The sequence below is a fragment of the Macaca nemestrina genome, chromosome 1 (assembly GCF_043159975.1).
Source record: "Macaca nemestrina isolate mMacNem1 chromosome 1, mMacNem.hap1, whole genome shotgun sequence".
NCBI lineage: Eukaryota > Metazoa > Chordata > Mammalia > Primates > Cercopithecidae > Macaca > Macaca nemestrina.
In genome coordinates this window covers 191,485,539-191,507,896 of record NC_092125.1, presented here as the reverse complement: position 1 = coordinate 191,507,896, position 22,358 = coordinate 191,485,539, and the positions used below count along the sequence as shown (strand labels likewise).

Below are 22,358 nucleotides of genomic sequence, written 5' to 3'. Positions count from 1 at the left end.
TTCATAAAGATTTTACTAATTCCAAGAAATTAATAAAAATGATAATGATAAATATGGCATGATAATGCAAAGGCTATTTCTGCCACTGTCTGGGACCCAAAAGCCTAAACTTTTAACTGTATTAAATATAGTAAACATATAATATTAAATGTCAGCAACATCCTTAGCCTGAAGATCAGTGGCAAACCTGATACTACTGGTAGATATTCTAGAATCTTAGAATTTAGGATGCAGGGGAAATAGAACAAAGGAAAATAGTAAACTTTCTTCTACCCCATGTTTTTATACTGTTAGCAAAGGATACAAATCTGTCCCATTCCTTCTTTTATTCTAAAAATGATGAACCTTTTTGCTTTCTACTATTAGAAACTAGAAAAGAGGAGAAAATATGCCAGATTCCTCATGTATAAATTTAATTCCTTGAATTCTCTTCCTCTGTATGGGAAGGGGAGTATAGCCTAAACTCCTAATTTAGAAGAGTGGGTGCTCCAAATGCCTGGAAATATGTTTCTGCATTGAGTGCCACTGAACCACAAAGCTTGCCTATGATAAGCTTTCTAAGTCAAATCATACAATTACTTTTTTATTTTTCAGTATAATTTTGCACCATGTGCACTGTTAGCAGGCACGTTTTACATTTAACTCACCAGCATATTCAGTAATGCTTTGAAGAGCGGTGAAGTAAACATTAGCAACTCTATTAAAGCAAAATTAGGAAAAGTAATTTACCCAAGAGTACATGGCTAATATGTGGCAAAGAGAGATGTGAACCTGTATCTACATTATCTTAAGTCTATATACCACAGCTGCTTTATCAATACCAGTATGCCTCTAGAAATGAGGCAGCAAGAACGCTTGAAATAAATCTACCTTCTTCTGGTAGTTCTAAACAGCAGGGTCATCAATTTCAAGAGCAGGGAAATGAGGAAACAGATGGACAGGAAATTCATCTGGGGCACTCAAATATTTCTATGTGTTCCCTGGCATACAATAAGTAGACAAATAAGATCAATAATAAAAGGCATCTTTAAGGAAGAAGCGTTAACAAAAATGAGTGATAAAAAAGGATAAATACAGAAAAATGTAAGAGGAAGTGATCTCAGGTAGAAGGTATTAAATATCACCAGAAACTACTACAAGTACTACTGTATCCCAGGCTGCATACATGTGAGAATCATAAAATAAATCCTCTAATAAATGTTGGGTAATTCAGAAATGCAGAAAGGGTCCCATTTCTACAAGCCCTAAGAAACAGCAAACCTATTTTGCTTTGACCAAACCAAATTAACGGAAGTCCTAGCTCAAGCAATCGGACAAGAGAAAAAAATAAAGGGCATACAAATTAGAAAGGAAGAGGTCAAATTATCCTTGTTTACAGATGATATGATCTTATATTTGGAAAAACATAAAGACTCCACCAAAAAACTACTAGAACTGACAAATTCAGTAAAGTTGCAGGAGATAAAAATCAACCTACAAAAACCAGAGTTTCTATATGCCAGGAGCGAACAATCCGAAAAAGAAATCAAGAAAGTAATCTCATTTACAATAGGTACAAATAAAATAAAATACCTAGGAATTAACCAAAGAAGTGAAAGACCTCCACAACGAAAGCCATCAATTATTTAGGAAAGAAGCTGAAGACACCAAAAAAAGGAATGATACTCCATGTTCATGGATTAGAAGAATCAATACTGTTAAAATGTACATACTATCCAAAGCAAACTAAAGATTCAATGCACTCCCTATCAAAATACCAATGACATTCTTCACAGATATAGAAAAAAAATCCTAAAATTTATATAAAACCACCAAAGACTCAGAATACCCAAAGCTATCCTGAGCAAAACGAACAAAACTGGAGGAATCACATTATCTGACTTCAAGTTATACTACAGACCTATAGTAACCAAAACAGTATGGTACTGGCATAAAAACAGATATAGACCAATGGAACAGGATAGAGAACCCAGAAAACAAATACATATATCGAGAGTGAACTCATTTTTGACAAAGGTTCCAAGAACATATAATGGAAAGGATAGTCTCTTCAACAAGGTGCTGGGAAAACTGGACACCCATATGCAGAAGAATAACACTAGACCCCTATTTCTTGCCATATACAAAAATCAAACCCAAATGGATTAAATACTTAAATCTAAGACCTCAAACTAAACTACTAAAAGAAAACACTGGGGAAACTCTCCAGGATGTTGGAGTGGGCAAAGATTACTTGAGATACACCCCACGAGCACAGGCAACCAAAGCAAAAATAGACAAATGGGATCACATCAAGTTAAAAAGCTTCTGCACAGCAAAGGAAACAATCAAAAAAGTTAAGAGACAAGCCACAAAATGGCTGAAAATATCTGCAAACTACTCATTTGACAAAGGATTAATAACCAGAATATATAAGGAGCTCAAATAACTCTATAGGAGAAAATTTAATAATCTGATTTTTAAAATGGGCAAAAGATCTAAATAGGCATTTCTCAAAAGACATACAAATGGCAAACAGGTGTATGAAAAGGTGCTCAATGTCATTGATCATCAGAGAAATGCACATCAAAACTATAGTAACATGTCGTCTCACCCCAGTTAAAATGGCTTTTATCCAAAAGACAGGCAATGACAAATGCTGGAGAGGATGTGGAGAAAAGGGAACACTGGATTTTGTACACTGTTGGAGGGAATGTATATTAGTACAACCACTACCGTGAACAGTTTGGAAGTTCCTCAAAAAAACTAAAAGTAGAGCTACCATAAAGATCCAACAATCCCAGCGCTGGGTATACACTCAAAAGAAGGCAAATCCGCGTATCAAAGAGATACCTGCACTCCCATATTGGTTGCAATACTGTTCACAATAGCCAAGATTTGGAAGCATCCTAAGCGTCCATCAACAGATGAATAGATAAAATATGGTACATATATACACGAGATCCTGTAATTTTTCTACATGGATGGAACTGGGGGTCATTATGGTAAGTGAAATAAGCCAGGCACAAAAATATAAACTGCATGTCCTCACTTATTTGTGAGAGCTAAAAACGAAAACAGCTCGGAGATAGAGTAGAAGGATGGTTACCAGAGGCTGGGAAGAGTAGTGGGGCGTCAGGGAGAGTGAGAATGGCTAATGGGTACAAAAAAAATAGGAGGAGTGACTAAGATCTTGTGTTTGATAGCACAACAGGGTGACTATAGTCAGTAATAATTTAATTGTACATTTTTAAATAACTAAAATAATTGGATTCTTTGTAACACAAAGGATAAATGCTTGAGGTGATGAATATACCCCACTTATGCACTGCATGCCTGTATCAAAATATCTTATGTACCCCATAAATATACATTTTACCCACAAAAATTAAAAATTGAAACAAAATTACAAAAAATAGTCTATCGTTACAATATGTAAAAGAAGTATGTCATATGAGATACAAACATATTCACTCGTATACATAAAGCAAATAGCCAAGAAAAGCTTTTGCTTTTTCAGTAAGCTGCTGTTATTACTGAATCTGTACTTGGAAATAAAATACAGGTACATCTGAGGATTCAAATCCATCTTATCCAAACTCAGGAAACAAAAAGATTCTGCTAAACTTTTAAGATTCTACTGTTTAACAGAAATTATATCCATCACTCTCTGAACTTTTTTCTTTTTTTTGAGACGGAGTCTCACTCTGTCGCCCAGGCTGGAGTGCAGTGGCACAATCTCAGCTCACTGCAACCTCTGCCTCCCGGGTTCAAGCGATTCTCCTGCCTCAGCCTCCCAAGTAGCTAGGACTAAGGGCGAGCACCACCACACCTGGCTAATTTTTTATATTTTTAGTTGAGACAGAGTTTCACCATATTGATTAGGCTGGTCTCAAACTCCTGACCTCGTGATCCGCCCACCTTGACCTCCCAAAGTGCTAGAATTACAGGCGTGAGCCACGGCGCCTGGCCCCACTCTCTGAACTCTTACTCTTGCTATCCAAAACTCAGGAATTGAACAGATGTGAATGGCCTGCTATCCCTCACTATCCAGACTCTATCACCCAAACTCAGGATATAAATACAATAGATTCAGACTGCAAATACTTGTGAATCTTAACATAAATTTTTAATATAATTTCACAGTGTTTAAAAAACTTCTGAGGATTTTTTAAGTAATATGCAGTACTCTACTAAATCCCATAAATACTAGCTGCAAAACATCTTAGAAAATATCTTCTTGTACCCTATTTCTCAGCAGTCTGTTGGAGCAAGGAAGGCAGCTATTAGGTTATTGCCCCTCAGCTCCGAACTGCAGCACCCCTACCCGTATTCTGCTTTGTGGTGCTTGCACTAAGACTCTCTGTAAAAGCTCTCCCAAGAAGAGGCACTCAAGATGAACTGCAAGGCTGGAGGAGGAGGAAGAAAAGACTCTATCTTCCTATGTAATCTTTAGGTTTCATAAGAGCATTTCCCCAACACAGGCTTCTTCAGCCCTATAGCAGCAGGTCCTTCCAGTAGCAACAAGTGAATCCAGCTTACAGTGTTTCCAACACTTCCAGAACTAGCTTCACCATAAACCACTGAGACACACCAGCATCAGCCAGCAAGGTCTGGGTCCCAACCTTACAGAACCCCTCTTCCAAGCTCAGACACCAGCATCGATCATGCAGCAGCCTCTCAGAGGTCTAAGTTTCATTTCTTCGGGGACTTTCCTCTAAGTTCCTAATGTTTTCTCGTTCCCTTTGGTCCCCGAGCCCTATGGGCAGTAGCTGCTTCCTGTTGTGTCTATCTTCGTGATATTTTAGTTTTGTTTTTATCCTTTATGTTACTTAGTTAACATTTATATCTAGTTATCAATTCTATTAAAGTATTATCTCTGTTCAAATACTGGTATGGTTTCAGCCTCCCTAGAGAATCCTGAATGCTAAAATAGTCTCATGTAGAATATGATGTTGTTACAGTGACTTCTGTTGAAATGCAATTCTACCTATACTGGCAAGTAAAGTAGACCAAAGTGTCAGAGCAATCTGCTTACAATTACAGAGTATACTTAACTATCACTACAAACTATTCTGCAGTCATTTTTTTAAGGCAAATTTAGAGGGTCTTTTTCTAATTCACATTTAATATCTACTGGTATAAAAAAGGCAAGCTCTGTTTTCCCAAATTTTCTACAATAAATATGTACTACTTTGTAATCATAAAAATACAGCAAGTCTAATTTTAACAACAATTCTAACAAAGTCAGATTAAACAAGGATCCAATATCATCCACAGAAAGTAGTACTTGTTTACCTTACCCTAAATACTTAAGGAGACTGAGGGAGTTTTAATCCATTTACTAACTACCCTCTTCCAACCAACACATTTTTTATACTTTCCTTCTATTCACTACCTTCACTTACACATAAATTGTCCACTCCCACTCATACTTGTGCCTACAAACTCCCACCTGCCTATCCATTTTCTGATTCCCAGCCACATGACCAGTTCTTCTCCACCAACTCATTTGCTTCCTGTCTTGAGGTTAGTCACTTTCTAGATATACAGATAGTATATACATGGTAGTATATACAAGAGAGATAAGGCAAACAAGCAATGTTTTTCAGTAGGTTTGAGTTACTTTAAGACTTCTGGTTGTACTCCTATTTGGGCAGTGTAGTTTGCAGGGACCATTTCTGGTTTGGGGAAGACTCTACGGGAAGTAGACTAAAATTTATTGTGGTTATTAAGTAATCCAGTTTTTCTTCCCTTCTTCGTCTCAAAACAATACTGGCTTCCACTAAGAAAAATCGGTGACAGACAATGGTCTTGTATACACAAATCTAAGAATGGGAATCCTCTGTTTCAGACGTGGACCATACAGAATATTACAGAAATGAAAGACATACATAAGGACAATAAATATCATGACTCTGATGCCATAGGGCTTCTCAGTTTATAAATTAAATGCTAGATATACAGTTATATCCCAAACAATTCTGATTGTAGAATATTGTGCTAAGGAATTACAACACAGTGAGTAAATTGTAACATAACTTATATTACCTCTTCTCTTTCATCAAACAAAAGTTACACACATATTATTCCTAACCCAATGTCATATAAAGGCTTAACCTAAACATAAATATAGTATTCACAGAGATTTAAAATTTCAGTCAATTACCTTAATATATGAGTGTTTCAGCATTTCACACAACTAAAATATCTTAAGGAAGTCTAATAAGTAGAAAGTGGACGCTAAAGAAACAACAGTCATTTTACAAAAAAAAAAAAGCTTTTCCACTGAGAAACAGGACAGTCAGCCTTGACTTGCAAAACGTCAAGTACATAAAAACTACAAAGGTAACTTCATTGTTCATTTTGTCTGTGTGTGTATGTGTGTGTGTGTGGCATTCCGGAAAATCAGGATTGCTCTCAAGCGTAAGGATTCCTTCATTCCCAATCATGGTTCTGGCAATTTTGTAATCTCTCCTCTCTCTCCTTCTGCCCTCCAAAGCTGGGCAATTATAACCCTTCCTCATCTACGCTGCTGCAACCACAATAACCTCCTCCATTGCTCCTCAAACATACAAGGCAGCCTCCCGCCTTGGACCTTCCTGCACTCCCTCTGTGCCTAAAGAATGCTCAACTACCACTTATCCAATATATGGCTCACTCCAGCATACTTTAAGATCTTCATTCAAATGTCCCCTTTTTTAGTGAAGGCTTCCCTTAGGACTGGCCTGTCTAAAATAACACATACTCCTATTATTTCCTATTCCTCTTCTCTATTTTTCTCCTTAACCCTTATCATATCACTAACAGATACTTATACTATTTTCTTTATTAATTGTCCCTCCACCAAAATGTAAATTCCATGATTACAGGATTTTTACATGTTATGCTCATTGCTATGCCCCAACATTTAGAACAGTGCCTGACAACAGTAGATGCTCAATATGCTAGATGAATAAATGATATGGCTGACTACACAACCACATGTAACTAGCAGGTCCTGCCATCAACACTTCATACTCTAAGATTTCAATTAGCAGATTAGGTTTAGATCATTTTTCACTCTGGGAACCATGACAATCCCTCAGGGGCCAATGTGAAGGTAGAACATGGAAGCCTAAGCCAGCAAAAACAGTCATATATTTATCTGTTTTGCTAATTTGACTTCACATATTAATTGATTGGCAAAACTGATCTGGTGACTTCAAAAATCTGAAACCACAGGGTTGTACACAACAAAACAGTTCCTACTTTTTACATTTCTCATGTTTTATTGTAAATTAGAGAAATCTAGATATTATATTTTTACCATCCCTTAGAAAGAAATTAAAATTAGTATCTTCAGTCTTATTTTGATTGCTACAAAGGCAATCAAAATTTACTATGTTCTAATTAAATTGAATAGAAAGCAGATTAGCTTTTTTTTTTTTTGAGATGGAGTTTCGCTCTTGTTGCCCAGGCTGGAGTGCAATGGCACAATCTCAGCTGACTGCAACTTCTGCCTCCTGGGTTCAAGCGATTCTCCTGCCTCAGCCTCCCGAGTAGCTGGGATTACAGGTGTGAGCCACCACACCTGGCCAATTATTTTGTATTTTCAGTAGAGACAGGGTTTCACCATGTTGGCCAGGCTAGTCTCGAACTCCTGACCTCAGGTGATCCACCCGCCTCAACCTCCCAAAATGCTGGGAGTACAAATGTGAATCACCGCACTTGGCCCAGATTAGTCTTTTTAAAAGAAACACAAAGAAGTGTTAATTATGTTGTTTCATGTACAAATTACCACCACACTATACTCAGTTCACTAAATGAAGATTAAAAGCATATCCAAATCCCATTACCACAAAAATTTCAGTAAGCAGAAATATCACTCCATTCCGCCAAATTGCACTACTTGACAAAACAAGCTACAATACTTTATTCTGAATCTCACCCTGAAATTCATTGCAATATAAGGTGACCAGTCTAACTTTTAAAATGTTGCATGTTCTAATAAAGAAAAAAAAAAGAGCACTCACCTTAATGAAGTTACAGATGGACAAGCCTGTCCATACAAACCCATCTGGCCACAAAGAGAATCTGAAAAGTAAAGAAGAGTTAGTTATCAGATGCTGCAAAGTAAATTAAATTAAACCGTAAGTCTCACTTTAGATTTACTTTAAAACACTCTCAAAACAGAAGTAAAATGCTAAAAGAATCACCCTTATCAGAACACAAACTTACATGAAAGAAAAATGCCACTGAATCATAAGAGGGATTACACTAAGACAGACAAACATATCAGGAAGCCTACAGACATTATCAGGCGGCATAACAGAAATAGATACACTATATCTGTAACATCTAAAGCTGAGATTTCATAAGATTTAACAAATGATTATGGCTATGTTATAGAGAGTGTCCAAACTGTTTTAGTAGAGTCCTAGGGATTCTAGAAAGATGCCCAAAAGCTACCAGAGTTAAGCATGCAGGTTTCAACCCCCAAATAAGTGCCCCACCAAATCTATTCCTCCAGCAAAATAGTGCTACCTTTATTGGTTTTAAATATTTGACTTCACAAAGACTTCATCTAAGAAACAGTTCCACTGCTTTAAAAAAAAAAACAAAAAGTAGTAGTAATAGTAGTAGTAGTAGTAGTAATAGCAGCAGCAGCAGTAGTAAAGAGAAGCACTAAAACCGAAAGAGCTTTGAATTCAAATTCTAGGTTTTAGGTTCAAATTCTAACAGTGGCACTACTGAGACCTTAAAGAATTTATATAACTTCAATGAACCTCAGTTTCTTCATCTGTAACGTGGGGCTAATACCACCTACATAACTTTATTCAAAGGGGATTAAACTCCAAGCTTGTTGTTAGAATTAAATAAATCAACAAATGTAAAAGTGTCTATCAGCACTACTACGGAGCACATGGGAGAGTATCAGTATTTTCATTAGGCAGAAGGATGATCCACAAATGCCTAATGGTAACATAAATGGGATAAGGTAAAATAGGTTTAAGTGTATACATATGCATATACTGCACAAGTGGCAGAACTGTGAGCAACTAAAGAAAGCATGTTCAGTCTGAAGGGATCAGGGCTATTCCCAGTTCTAGTCAATTGTTGCTAGGCAGGAGCATTATACGCCCAGCATTTTAAGAACTTCCAATTTTTCAAGAGAAACCAAAAAATCCAAAATTTTATCTGCAATCTCTTGATTTTTTATTTTAACTTTTTTAAAAAATACAGATGGGGTCTCGCTATGTTGCCCAGGCTGATCTTGAACTCCTGGGCTCAAGTGATCCTCCTGCCTCGGCCTCCCAAAGTGCTAAGCTTACAGGCATAAGTCACTGCACCTGGCCCTGATTTTCATTTCCTAAATACTATGTGGGCCAAACGGAAACTGGATTTTGCTCCAAGTCTGTAACCTTTGGTTTAAAAGGTGATTGAAGTCCCTGCATCCAATAATTATCCCGCATACACTGAAGAGAGAGACAGATAAGACATTTCTATTTCTGCCAGAGTGACAGGATGGATGGCTCGATCTCATACCCACTGAAAATAACTAAAACGCTGAGTAAAATATCTTAAAATCTTTACATATAAATCAAAAACTTGACAGAAAATCAGGTATGATCAGAATCCAAAAACTAAGTGAAACAGTGGAAACTAGAAAGGTATGCAGAGTACTGATACCAGCTTTCCTTCACCTTTAGGGCAATATGCGAAGCACTATGAATTCTGGCTTGCAATTCCAAGACCTTATGGGACCCAATGTACAAGATGCAACAACGTTCAGATCTTAACCAAGAGAACTGCCAGGAAAACTGCTTTTTTAACCTTAGCACTTAGGGCTGGTGAGGGGATCCAGGACTATGACAGCAGTAAGGTACAAGAGGCAGCAATGTTCAGTTCTCAACCAAGTAAACTGCCAGGAAAACTACTTTTTTAACCTCGGCACTCGGTGCTGGGAGAGGATCAGGGACTGTGACAGCAGTGCAAGGGTGTCTTCCCTGATATTTTACAACCACAAGCTGATCTTCTCCTATGGTTTTAAAAGCTTCATACCGGCCGGGCACAGTTGCTTAGGCCTGTAATCCCAGCACTTTGGGAGGCCGAGGCAGCCGGATCACCTGAGGTCAGGAGTTTGAGACCAGCCTGACCAATATGATGAAACCTCCGTCTATACTAAAAATACAAAAAACTTAGCCAGGCATGGCGGCATGTGCCTGTAATCCCAGCTACTTGGGAGGCTGAGACGGAAGAATCGCTTGAAGCTGGGAGGCAGAGGTTGCAGTGAGCCAACATCACGCCATTGCACTCCAGCCTAGGCAATAAGAGCAAAACTCCATCTCAGGAAAAAAAAAAAAAAAAAAAGCTTCATACCTAGAATTTTGTTTAGGGTAGCCCTAGGATGGTTGTATCTCCCACCCAATCTTGATAGAAGCAAATGTACATTCTCTCTGGAGGAAATCACCTTTGATCTAAGCCTGGAAAAATTCCCACAGGTAAGATCTCAAAATAACTGTATTCATAATTAAAAATCACAAAACCCAGAAGGAAATCAGCCACTCATAGCAAAATACAGCAGAAACATCAGTTAGCACAATAAAACCACAAGGAATTCAGATATAAAAATTACTAGACATCCTTGGGACCAGAGTCCGGCGTGGACAGCCCCTCATCCTGGGAAATGGGGTGTGGCTGAAAAGGCAGCCTTCCCCTCAGCTGTCATGGAACACACTTTCATGGGGAACCTGGCGCTAAACCACTCACAGATGACCTGCTTCTGGGTCAGGGTTTTGTACATAGCACAGCAGCTTTATTAAAAAAAAAAAAAATTACTAGACATCCTTTTCTACTGTTTTACTGTATGCGTGATCTACCCAGTCTTGTATTTTAGTTGCCTATATGTAGATAGATCTCAAATCTTCATCTCTATAGATCTCAAATCTTCATCTCTAGCAGAGATCAATCTCCTGATCTCCAAACAAATATCTAACATTCTGTCCCGGAAATCCCAAATTTACCATGTTTAAAACTGAATTCATCATCTTCTCTTAATATACTTCCTTCCTGGATAAAACGGCACAGCCTTTTCATCTAAGAATGGCTTTCAGGTTTCTAGCTTAACTCTTTACTTTTCGTTAGAGCAGACTAATTTTTTTCCAACTCTTAGTCTCTATGAGGAATTACTTCAGTAAACACTCCTGGCCTCTTAGCCCATTCCTCTCCAAAGAGGTAAATTGGTTAGTACATAGAGCTAACTTAACAAAAGAACTGAGTACCAGGGACTCAGACTCTTTTCATTTTTTTGAGATGGAGTTTTCACTCTTGTTGCCCAGGCTGGAGTGCAATGGTGCCAACTCGGCTCACTGCAACCTCCGCCTCCTGGGTTCAAGCAATCCTCCTGTCTCAGCCTCTCAAGTAGATGGGATTACAGGCCTGTACCACCATGCCTGGCTACTTTTTTGTATTTAGTAGACGGGGTTTCACCATGTTGGTCAGGCTGGTCTTGAACTGCTGACCTCAGGTGATCCACCTGCCTCGGCTGGGATCCCAAAGTGCTGGGATTACAGGCTTGAGCCACCACGCCCAGCCCTCAGTCTCTCTCCTCCCTCTCCATCCAGGATTCTACAAGGCAATTATCTGAGTGTGTCCACTCTGCTGACCCAAACATCCTCTAGGGTGAACTGTCCCATTGATAGATGGGGATGAGGGCCTGCAGAAAGTCAGCCAACTCATTTGGCTCTTAAACCTAAGTCACGTTCTACAATACAGGTTTTATCAAAAACAAAGGCAACTCCTTTGAAAGTTAAACACAGAGTTACCATAAACCCCAGCAATTACGGGCATATATATCTCCAAGAGAATTTAAATGTTCCTACAAAACCATGCACACAAATGTGCAGCATTACTCATAAAGCCAAAAAGTGAAAATAACCCAAATGCTTGTCAACTAATGAACGGATAAACAAAATATGGTTTATCTAAGTAATAACCATGTAAGACACAATGCAACTTCATTCAGCCATAAAAAGGAATGAAGTACTTTTACATGCTACAACATAGATGAACCTTGAAAGCCTTATGCTAAGAGAAAAAGACACAAAAGACCACATGCTGTATGCTTCCATTTATATAAAATGTCCAGAATAGGCAAATCTATAGAAATGAAAAGCAGACTGGTGGTTGCCAGGAGATGGGGGAAGAGAGGGAGATTGCACATGGGAAGTCACTGCTAGGAGGTTTCTTTTTAGAGTGATGAAAATGGCCTAATTGATAGTGGTAATGGTTGCACAACCTTGTGAATATATTAAAAACTACTGAATTGTACACTTTAAAATGGTGAACTTCACAGTATGTGATTTTTACCTGAATAAAAAGCTAATTTTTTTAAAGGTACTGTCTTGCTTCTTCATCTGTAGGTTCTTATTTCTCAGTCAGTTCAAAACTCAGGCAAGGGAAAATGATCTCATATACTGAATTGTCCAAACATCAACACTCTTAGTACCTCCAATAAGTTACCATTTACTACCAAATTCTAACTTCTAATTATCTTTCTAATCTGCTCTAGCTTCAATGCCTTAGTCCCAGTGTTATTCATTTTTCCTCTAGATCACTGTCCTTAAATGACATCCTAAACCCTAGGCTTATTGACTGAAAGAACAAACATATACCAGTCTTCTCCCTACCCAAGCAACTGAACAACCAACAGGAAATCTCACAAAAGAAGACTAAGGTTCACATTGAAGTCAGGAAATTTCGAAGTCCTCCAAGTCACAAACAAATCTCTGTGGCATCAAGTATAGTTGAACAATGATATTAACTCATTCAATTACATCCATATTTACATGGTTTTATTTGGTGCCAACAGCATAAATCTCCAAATCTTTTGAAAACTAATATGTATCAAGAAAGAGTAGAATGTCACAACCAGAATATGAGCACTAAAAGCCAGGTATTAGCTAATGAGTATGCTGCAATATAAGCTATTTACTGTATTATATTCCATTACCAATAGAAAAGCATGGAATTCCTTTTAACATAAGCAGTATTCAAATATACCTTAAACTGAGTTACAAACTATCCACATTTAGGAAGAAGCCATCACAACACACTAACAGCTGTATAATAACATATTATTTGGGGGCATGGAGTGAAATAGAACTAAGTGTTCTGAAAAAGCTCTGAATACGTTCTTTTTGTTTTTAAGAGATAGGGTCTTGCTTTGTTGCCCAGGCTGGAGTACAGTGGCCAGATGAAAGATCACTGCAGCCTCAAACTTCTGGGCTCAAGCAATCCTCTTGCCTCAGCCTCCCTAGTATCTGGGACCACAGGTGCACACCACTGCATTGAGCTTTTTTTATTTTTTATGTTTTGTAAAAATAAGGTCTTGCTGTGTTGTCCAGGCTGATGTCAAACTTCTGGCCTCAAACGATCCTCCCACCTCAGCCTCCCAAAGCACTGGGATTACAGGCATGAGTGATCACACCCAGCCCGAAATACTTATGAGCTCTCTCCCCTTTCCCACCTACACAGAAATGTAACGCTTTATAATTTACAAAAAACTTACTACCATTCTTGACCTTGCGGCTGAAGACTCAAGACTGGAATCCCAGCTATTGACAATTACTGTGTGACCTTGGATATGTTAACTTCCCTAAGGCTTAATTTCCTCCTTCATAAGAAAGGAAAAATGCAGTAAATGCCTCAGTTACTATGACAGTAGTTTGAATGAAAGCATCAGCGTAACACCAGACAAAGGTAATAATTAAACATTTGTTAAAACTATTACACTCAGGAATGGAAAACCAAACGTTATATGTTCTCAAAAGTGGGAGCTATGAGGATGCAAAGGAGTAAGAATGATATAATGGACTTTGGGGACTCAGGGGAAAGGGTGGGAGTGGAGTGAAGGATAAAAGACTACACATTGGGTACAGTGTACACTGCTTGGGTGGTGGGTGTGCCAAAATCTCAGAAATCACCACTAAAGAACTTACTCATGTAACTAAGCACCACTTGTCCCCAAAAACCTACCGAGATAAAAAAAAATAAAAATTCATTTATTTTATTTATTAAAAAAAACTGTTACAGCTCTAGAGACCAAGAAGCTATTCCATTTTTTTTTTACTTCTGAATTCAGCCCTATCTTTCCAAAAGACTTGAAAGTATAAAATTCACTAACATCCATGAAGAAACAAACCCTTTGATTGAAGAAACTTGACTGAACATTGTAGATTATTATACCATTAGTCACAGGTAATCATTAAAGCAGTCACAGAAATAACCTGTATCCTAATCAACCCAAACAGAAGAAATGTGCCAGAGGGAAGAGTAAAGGGAAAAGAATCCTGATGAGTGAGAAGCAATCAGCTGTTCATCCCAGCTCCTCTAGCTAAACCTGAAGGCAGTGGTACAGCTTGAGCTAAGAAGTCATCTGCTTTCAGAGAGCAATTAAAATCATGAGGATCTTCAATCAGAAGTGAGGCCACACAGATAATTAAGACAAACGATTAAAAAAAAAAACAAAAACTTGAGGAAGTTGGACTGCCGATAGCAGCAAGTGATTTAAGAGGGAGAAAGGCAATAGTGTTCAGTGTAGATCAGGAAGGATAAAAACTGAAAAGAGAATACTGGCTTTTTTTTTTTTTTTTTTTTTTTGAGACAGAGTCTCGCTCTGTCGCCCAGGCTGGAGTGCAGTGGCGCGATCTCGGCTCACTGCAAGCTCCGCCTCCCGGGTTCACGCCATTCTCCTGCCTCAGCCTCCCGAGTAGCTGGGACTACAGGCGCCCACAACCGCGCCCGGCTAATTTTTTGTATTTTTAGTAGAGACGGGGTTTCACCGTGGTCTCGATCTCCTGACCTTGTGATCCGCCCACCTCGGCCTCCCAAAGTGCTGGGATTACAGGCATGAGCCACCACGCCCGGCCTAGAATACTGGCTTTTAATAGAAGATAATAATACTACATTGGGTGAGTTTTGTGGAATAGTGAAGGCAAAAATTAGCACGGATGGGGTTAAGAATCAGGAGTGAAAGAAAAATAAAAGTTTAGCTACAAATTGTATTAAATTAAGTAGAAAGTGTAATAACAGAAGTTATAGATTAAGAATTCAGGAATGGTAAAGAATGTTAGAACTTTCATCACATTATCTCTATTACCCTATTTTAATCTTCATAAATAGAAACAGAAAACAGAAAAGCTTGTCACCATCTGATATGATTTTTATTTCTCCCCCATCAGAATGTGAGCTCCATCTTTCATTCTCTGTTATATTCCCAAAACCTAGTATAAAGCCAGCATTCATATTTTTTCAGTGAATGAATAAACCAGATTCTTCAAAAGCTGGGGGGAAAAAATAAACTTTACTTAATACAGTCTTTTGTATCCACCACTTTTCTCTACTTCTAAGCAATTTAGGACCAGTCTGCAGTTAGAAGATGAAGTTAGGTATCCAGAATACATAAATCTTACAACTCAATAACGAGAAGACTAATAATCCAATTTAATAATGGGCAAGAATCTGAACACACATTTCTACAAAGAAGATATATGAATGTCCAATAAATACATGAAAAGATGTTCTGAATAATTAATCACTAGGGAAATAAATTTTTTTTTTTTTTTTTTTTTTGGAGACGGAGTTTTGCTCTTGTCACCCAGACTGGAGTGCAGTAGCTGAACTCGGCTCACTGCAGCCTCCAACTCCCGTGTTCAAGTGATTCTCCTGCCTCAGCCTCCCAAGTAGCTGGGATTACAGGCATGTGCCACCATGCTCAGCTAATTTTTTTTGTATTTTTAGTAGAGACAGGGTTTCACCATGTTGGTCAAGCTGGTCTCAAACTCCTGATATAAGGTGATCCGCCCACCTCAGCCTCCCAAAGTGCTGAGATTACAGGCGTGAGCCACTGCACTCAGCCGGGAAATACAAATTAAAACAAGACACCACTTCATACCCACTAGGATGGCTATAATCAAAAAGACACAAAATAACAAGTGTTGCAAAGATATGAAGAAATTCAAACTTTCATGCATTGCTAGTACAGGTGTAAAATAGTGTTGCTACTTTGGGAAAGTTTGGCAGTTCATCAAAAAGTCAGACATTAAGAGTTACCATATGACCCAGAAATTCTGTACCCAAGAAATGAAAACATACATCCACACAAAAATCTGTATAAGAATGTTCACAGCAGTATTAAATCACAATAGCAAAAAAAATGAAAATAGGCCAGGTGCAGTAGCTCACACCTGTAATCCCAGCACTGTGGGAGGCCAAGGCAGGCAAATCTCTTGAGCCCAGGAATTCAAGATCAGTCTGGGCAACAAGGCAAGATCCCATCTCTACAAAAAACACAAAATTTAGCTAGGCACTGTGGGTTGTGCCTGTAGTTCTGGCTACTCAGGAGGCTGAGGTGGAAGGATCAATTGAGCCCAAGAGGTGGAGGCTGCAGTGAGCTGTGATCATTTCACTGCTTTCCAGCTCAGCGACAGAGCAAGACCCTGTTTTGTTTTGTTAAAAACATCGAAAAAATCCAAATGCCCATCAACTGATGAATGGATACGTTATATCCACATAACGGAATACTGTTTTGACAATAAAAATGAATAAATATTATAACATGTTAACAACATTATGCTAAGTGAAAGAAACCAGTCATAAAAGATTACGTATTGTAAGATTCCATTTACATCAAACATCCAAAATAGGCAATGTTAGTAATTAGATAGCAGTTTCTTAGGGTTAGCAGTAAGAGAAAAAGTAAATGGAGAATAGGGACTGACTGCTATGAGGTATGGGGTTTCTTTGCAAGGGAGGAGAAAAACATTCTAAAATTAGACTGTAGCAATGGTTGCACAACCCTGTGAATACACTAAAAAACACTGAATTTTACACTTTAACTAGGTGAACTGGATGGTTTGTGAATTATATCTCAACAAAGCTGTTAGAAAAAAAAATAAGTTCAGAACCACCACACACAAATGTTTTTATTCCTGCTTCCTGCTGCTTCTCTCACTAGTGCCACAGGATCCACTCCCAAACCCCACAGCTGGAACAGCAAAGGGAGAGTAAAACTAACTACCTCACCAGAAAACAACTCTAGAAAAAACAATTACTTACAAATCTATAACCCCATGAACCATTCAATAGTTTTCTGGTGGCCTCCACTATTTTCAAACCATACTGTTTATTCACTAAACACATTTAATGAAGATACATGTACGGCCAATAAAAAAGTTTCATACACCTGAAAAAATTATCAAGGAAACTACTAATATCTACAAATCGACTACTTAGGCTATACCCCCCTCTCCTCCTAAAACAAGACCAGGGCCAGGAGGAGACTAACAGAATATGAAAAAAATTAGCTTTGGCTTTTAAAGACTGTTTTAACAGTAGGAAGTATACGTAACTGCCTCTTTTCCTCCGTATTTTAGGACTAGTGTCAATAAAACAGGTGGTGAGTGTGGGGAAGGGGGGCTTCCTGGCCAAACATCACACAGCTATAACTTCTTCCAAACCCCAAACCTTACTTCCTGCAATTTATGTAAACAGATCACAGGCCACCCTCTTCAAACTAAATCATAACCCAAGCAAATAGCACAAGATTCTATTTCTGGGTCTGTCATTAACTCACTAGATAATCCTGAGGCTTCAGTCTCTCTACTTTGCTCAAAAACTTAACTACCTCATATCTGGTCCCAAAATCTTATCATGTGGTCTAATGAAGACTTTCCCAATTTACAGATTTATTTTTACTGAGAACCTGACAAAGGTATATGAAATTAGATCACATTATATGTTTAAAGGTATATGAAATTAGATATATGAAATTAGAGGTATATGAAATTATATCACATTATATGCTTAAATGTACATGAAATTAGATCACATTATATGTTTAAACCACCTTTATTGAATATACACGAAATATGAAAAATCCAAAAGATTATCTACTAAAAAATGTTGAACTCTTACATTTTAAGCAACATTTAAAGGTATTCACTAAACAAAGACAGAATAAGCTTTTGGAGGGCTAAAGGCTATGAGGCTTTAAATTTGAGCTCAGTTATATTTAGAAAACCAAGATGCCACTTCTCTGGATCCTGTATCTTTATCTTGGGCATTTGATTCATGTGCTTTGCCTGGTGTAATTCAAAGCAACAGATCCTACCCATGTTGCTGAAAATTCCACTGAACCTAACAGAACTTACTGGTGTCAGAGGAATCAAATGCTGTACTGAAACTGAAAAGATAGGAAGCCATAAAGTCTCCACTGCCAGAGATGTTTAACAAAATAAAAATTACCTGCCTTGTTCCCAAAGTCAGTAAACAAACCATTACTGACTTTATGATCATTTCTATCCCATTTCTGGAAATCCTGATTTAGGTGAAACTTGGGAAATCTAGTAATTAAAAGTTATCTCAGGTGATTCTGATGTAGTCTGATTACTGGTTTAGGACAAGGGTAGCAGAAAGGTTTCATATCATTTGTCAATAATGCTCAATAGGTAGCAGCTGCCTTAAGTGCTACAAAGAGAAAATAATGTCTAAACACAACCAGAAATTAGTAGTCTGCCAAGGACATGGTGATGGGGAATCGGTAACATGCAAATCATTTATCTGTCATCCCTGATTCAGTTAGACCACTGAATGGACGGTTTGCTAGGAGATTTTTGAGGTAAGAAGAGATCCAGGTCTGGATTATTTACTTTTAACTGGCAGAAGCTCCAGCTGACTCTAGAAAGGTAGGAAACAGAAGAACAGACCTGGTATATGTACCAGGACTCTTCAAAAGTACTTATTAAGCACCCAGTATTATAAAGAAAAAGAAGACAGTATGACTTTTGCTCTCCAGATGTTTATAATCTTGTTGGAGAAATGAAAATTCTACACAACATAAAGGTGGGTTTTTAAAATAAAGCAAATAAAAATATTTTTGTGCCACTTTGGATAATAGTGGGAGCCAGTGGAAGAATTGAGTGACAGGCCAAAAACAGTGAAGTATGAACTGACTCAAGAGGAAACCAAATGTGGGTTCTTGATCAGTATATGATTAAAGAGATGTATGAAGAAGATTCCACTGTCATCATTTTCCAGGAAAAAAAAAAATGGGAGACTTTATCATCAAGGCATGATGTATTGGAGGACAAATAATCCACTTCATGTTGTTTCTGTAGGCATCTGTCCCTACCACTGGAATGCTGGCTCCTAGCGGGCCATGTACACATCGAATTAACTTTTTATCTCCCATAATACCTAGGACATGTTCTACACATAATACTCCAAAATGATTGAATTGTCATAAAAGAAGAAAAAATCTAGCAGATATTTCAAAAGGAACAGAATTTGGTACAGATAAGAGACGTGAAGGGCCAAAGGAGTCAAATTATCCAAAAGGGGGGAGAGTGGGAAGTGGCTATCGTTCAGTTAAAGGAGATTTAAGAAATATAACAACCAAATGCAGTGTATATACCTTATCTGGATCTTGAGTCAACTAAAAACCAACTGTAAAGAGATGTTTTTAAAGAATCAGGACATTTTATTATGAACTAGACATTAGATGACACCTAAAAATATTGTCTATTGTCTACTGTACCATCAGATACAATGATGGCATGGGTTATATAATATCTACATTTTCTTAGAGATGCATACTGACATAGGGATGAAAAGACAGTGTCTATGATTTTCTTTGAAATACTTAAAAAAGAAAAAAAGATATTTGAGGCATATGTGGCACCTATCTTAATTTGATGAATCTCAATGACGGGTAAAGGGGGGTTCTTCATATTTTATATACTTCTGAATATACTCAAAAGGGCAGTTGGACTAAACTTGTTTGGTGTTAGTTGCTCAACAATAGCAATAGATAATTAATTATTTCTTTCTCAGATTTCAGGAAGCTAAGGATGACTAGTACTTCTGAGAAAACAGCCTAGACTCAATCAGAAGAAAATGGGCATTCGTTAGTTAGCTCTACTAATAGGAAATCTCTCTGAATCTACTCAAAGAACTTCTTGTAAATTAAGATGAGAACTGAATATGAGCCAAGAGAGTGACTCAGCTGCTAAAAAGAAACAAAATGCAATCTTAGGCTTCATCAGAAGAACAGTATCCAGAAAAGGAGTGTAACAGTACCATGTACTCCTCACTAGCTAGTTCACAACTGGAGTATTGTATTCTGGGGGTTTTTTGTTTTGTTTTAATATAGAATTTAAAAATCATCACCTATGGAGGGAAACGTGTTCTGTTTTGAGCACCACATTTTAAGAACACTTACAGGACAGAATCCTTGGAAGGAGGGATATCAAACTAGTGAGGGATCAGAAACCAAATGTCAAGTGTATAATGACTGAAGAAACTGGGTGTGCAAGTGTATAATGACTGAAGAAACTGGGTATGTTTAGCTTGGAAAAGAAAACACTTTCTAGCCTTCCACCTCACCTCTACCATACAGACCAGTGTGTAATATTTTCCAGAGGATTTCAAGAGTTGTTAATGCACACTCCATAATTACAGAAGATTGAGATAAACACTTTCTTTCCTCTAAATGACTTAGTGTTCAATATCCTAAAATGCTTTAATGTCCATGAAAATGATGATCAGTATTTCTCAAATAGGACCATTCCTTCATTCATTTAACAAATATTTATTAAGCACCAACTATTAGCCAACCACTCCTCCAGGTGCTTGGGATACAACAATGAACAGTTTTAATCTCCTGGAGGATAGTCTGGGGAACAACCAAGCTGGGTCTCTATTCCTCTAACTCGCATTGTGCTTCCTCATTTCTAAGTCTTTGACTATGCTCTCAGCCTTGAATGCTCCACGTCTAATCTTAATCCAAACACTATCTCATCCACGAAGCTTTTTTCATCATCATAAGCAAAAACACTCCCTCTTCTCAGTAAACCCATAGCTCTTAGTATCTGTACCCATTTCTTGCTAACAGACTATGCCTCTTAATTACCTTTGGATCTCTCACAATATCCAGGACAGTGTCTTGCATGCACAGGTACTCAAGAGATATATGCTGAACAATCACCTTCAAATAATTGAAGGATTATCTTGTGAAAGAAGGCAGACTAGGTCTCTACTGTTCCACAGGAAGAACTAAGAAAAAGAGATAACATTAGATGCAAATTCTGCCTCAATTACAACTAACAACAAACAGGTTACCTTACAGCTATGAGTGACCAAAGGTGTTCCAAAAGGCCAAATGACTATATATCAAGTGTTTTAGTAATCTATTTCACTAATCTCAATGATTAACTCTTAAAATTCTAGGAACCACTATATATATATAAAAACACATAATATATAGTGTATTATATATTCCATATATATTATATATTGTGTACATTATAGTGCATATATAGTATATAGTGTATATACAGTGTATATATAGTATATATAGTGTGTATATATCTATCACTGTATTAGACAAAACTATCTGTAGTAATACTAAAATTCTTAAGTTTAAACATTCAACATCTTTTATTAGTACAGTGATGCATCGCTTAACAACAGGGATACTTTCTAAGAAACGTGTTGTTAGGCGATTTCATCGTTGTACAAACCTCAGTGTACTCCCACAAACCTGGATGGTAGAGCCTACTACACACCTAGGTTACACGATACAGCCTATTGCTCCTAGTTTACAAGCTTGAATGGCATGTTACTGCACTGAATATGCTAGGAAACTGGAATACAAAAGTATTTGTGTATCTAAACACAGAAAAGGTACAGTAAAAATACTGTATAAAAGATGGTATGCCTGTATAGGACACTTATAATGAATGGAGCTTGCAGGACTGGCAATTGCTCAGAGTGAGTGATGAGTGACTGTGAAGGCCTGGGACATTACTGTACACTACTGTAGACACTATACACATAGACTACCCTAAATTTATTTTTTTAATTACACTACAAGATTGTGATGGCTTTGAGGTCACTAGGCAATAGAAATTTTTCAGCTCCATTATAACCTTATGGGACCACCACTGTATATACATATATGTGCCCCACAGTTGACCAAAACGTCATTATGTGGCACATGACTGTATAATGGCTATATAATAATGCCTATTATGTATCACGCACAACGTTAAGAACAGACAATAAGAGTCAAAAAGGCACTGTCTCTATCCTGGAAGAATCAATACAATGTTGTTTGCTTATGTTCCCAAAGCAAACCTGATATAAATCTGAATGCCCAGGTCATCTACCTGAGTAACAAATGCTCCTTAGATGAGGAAATTCCTTAGATTTTCAATATTTTGCAATCAGAGAAATAACTATGAAGCCATCAGTTTCCCTTAAAGTCATCTATTCACATCCCTAAATCCATTAAGTTCTTTGAACTAGCTACTCATTCTGCCTTTCTAGTCAAAAAG

At 37.6% G+C, this 22,358-nt stretch overlaps 1 protein-coding gene across 6 annotated transcripts in view; it reads right to left on the bottom strand.

Annotated features, from left to right (window-relative positions):
• Positions 1-22,358, bottom strand: part of LOC105494838 (forkhead box J3) — a 151,605-nt gene that overhangs the window by 118,709 nt on the left and 10,538 nt on the right. For 4 of the 6 annotated variants that reach the window (XM_011763718.3, XM_011763717.2, XM_011763721.2 and 1 more), the window contains exon 2: positions 7,995-8,055. In XM_011763718.3, coding sequence (XP_011762020.1) covers positions 7,995-8,038 — 44 coding nt within the window. In that variant the 5' untranslated portion in view covers positions 8,039-8,055. Of the gene's footprint in view, positions 1-7,994; positions 8,056-20,932; positions 21,204-22,358 lie in introns of those variants that run through there. The other 2 variants (XM_011763719.3, XM_011763720.3) reach the window with 2 other exon arrangements.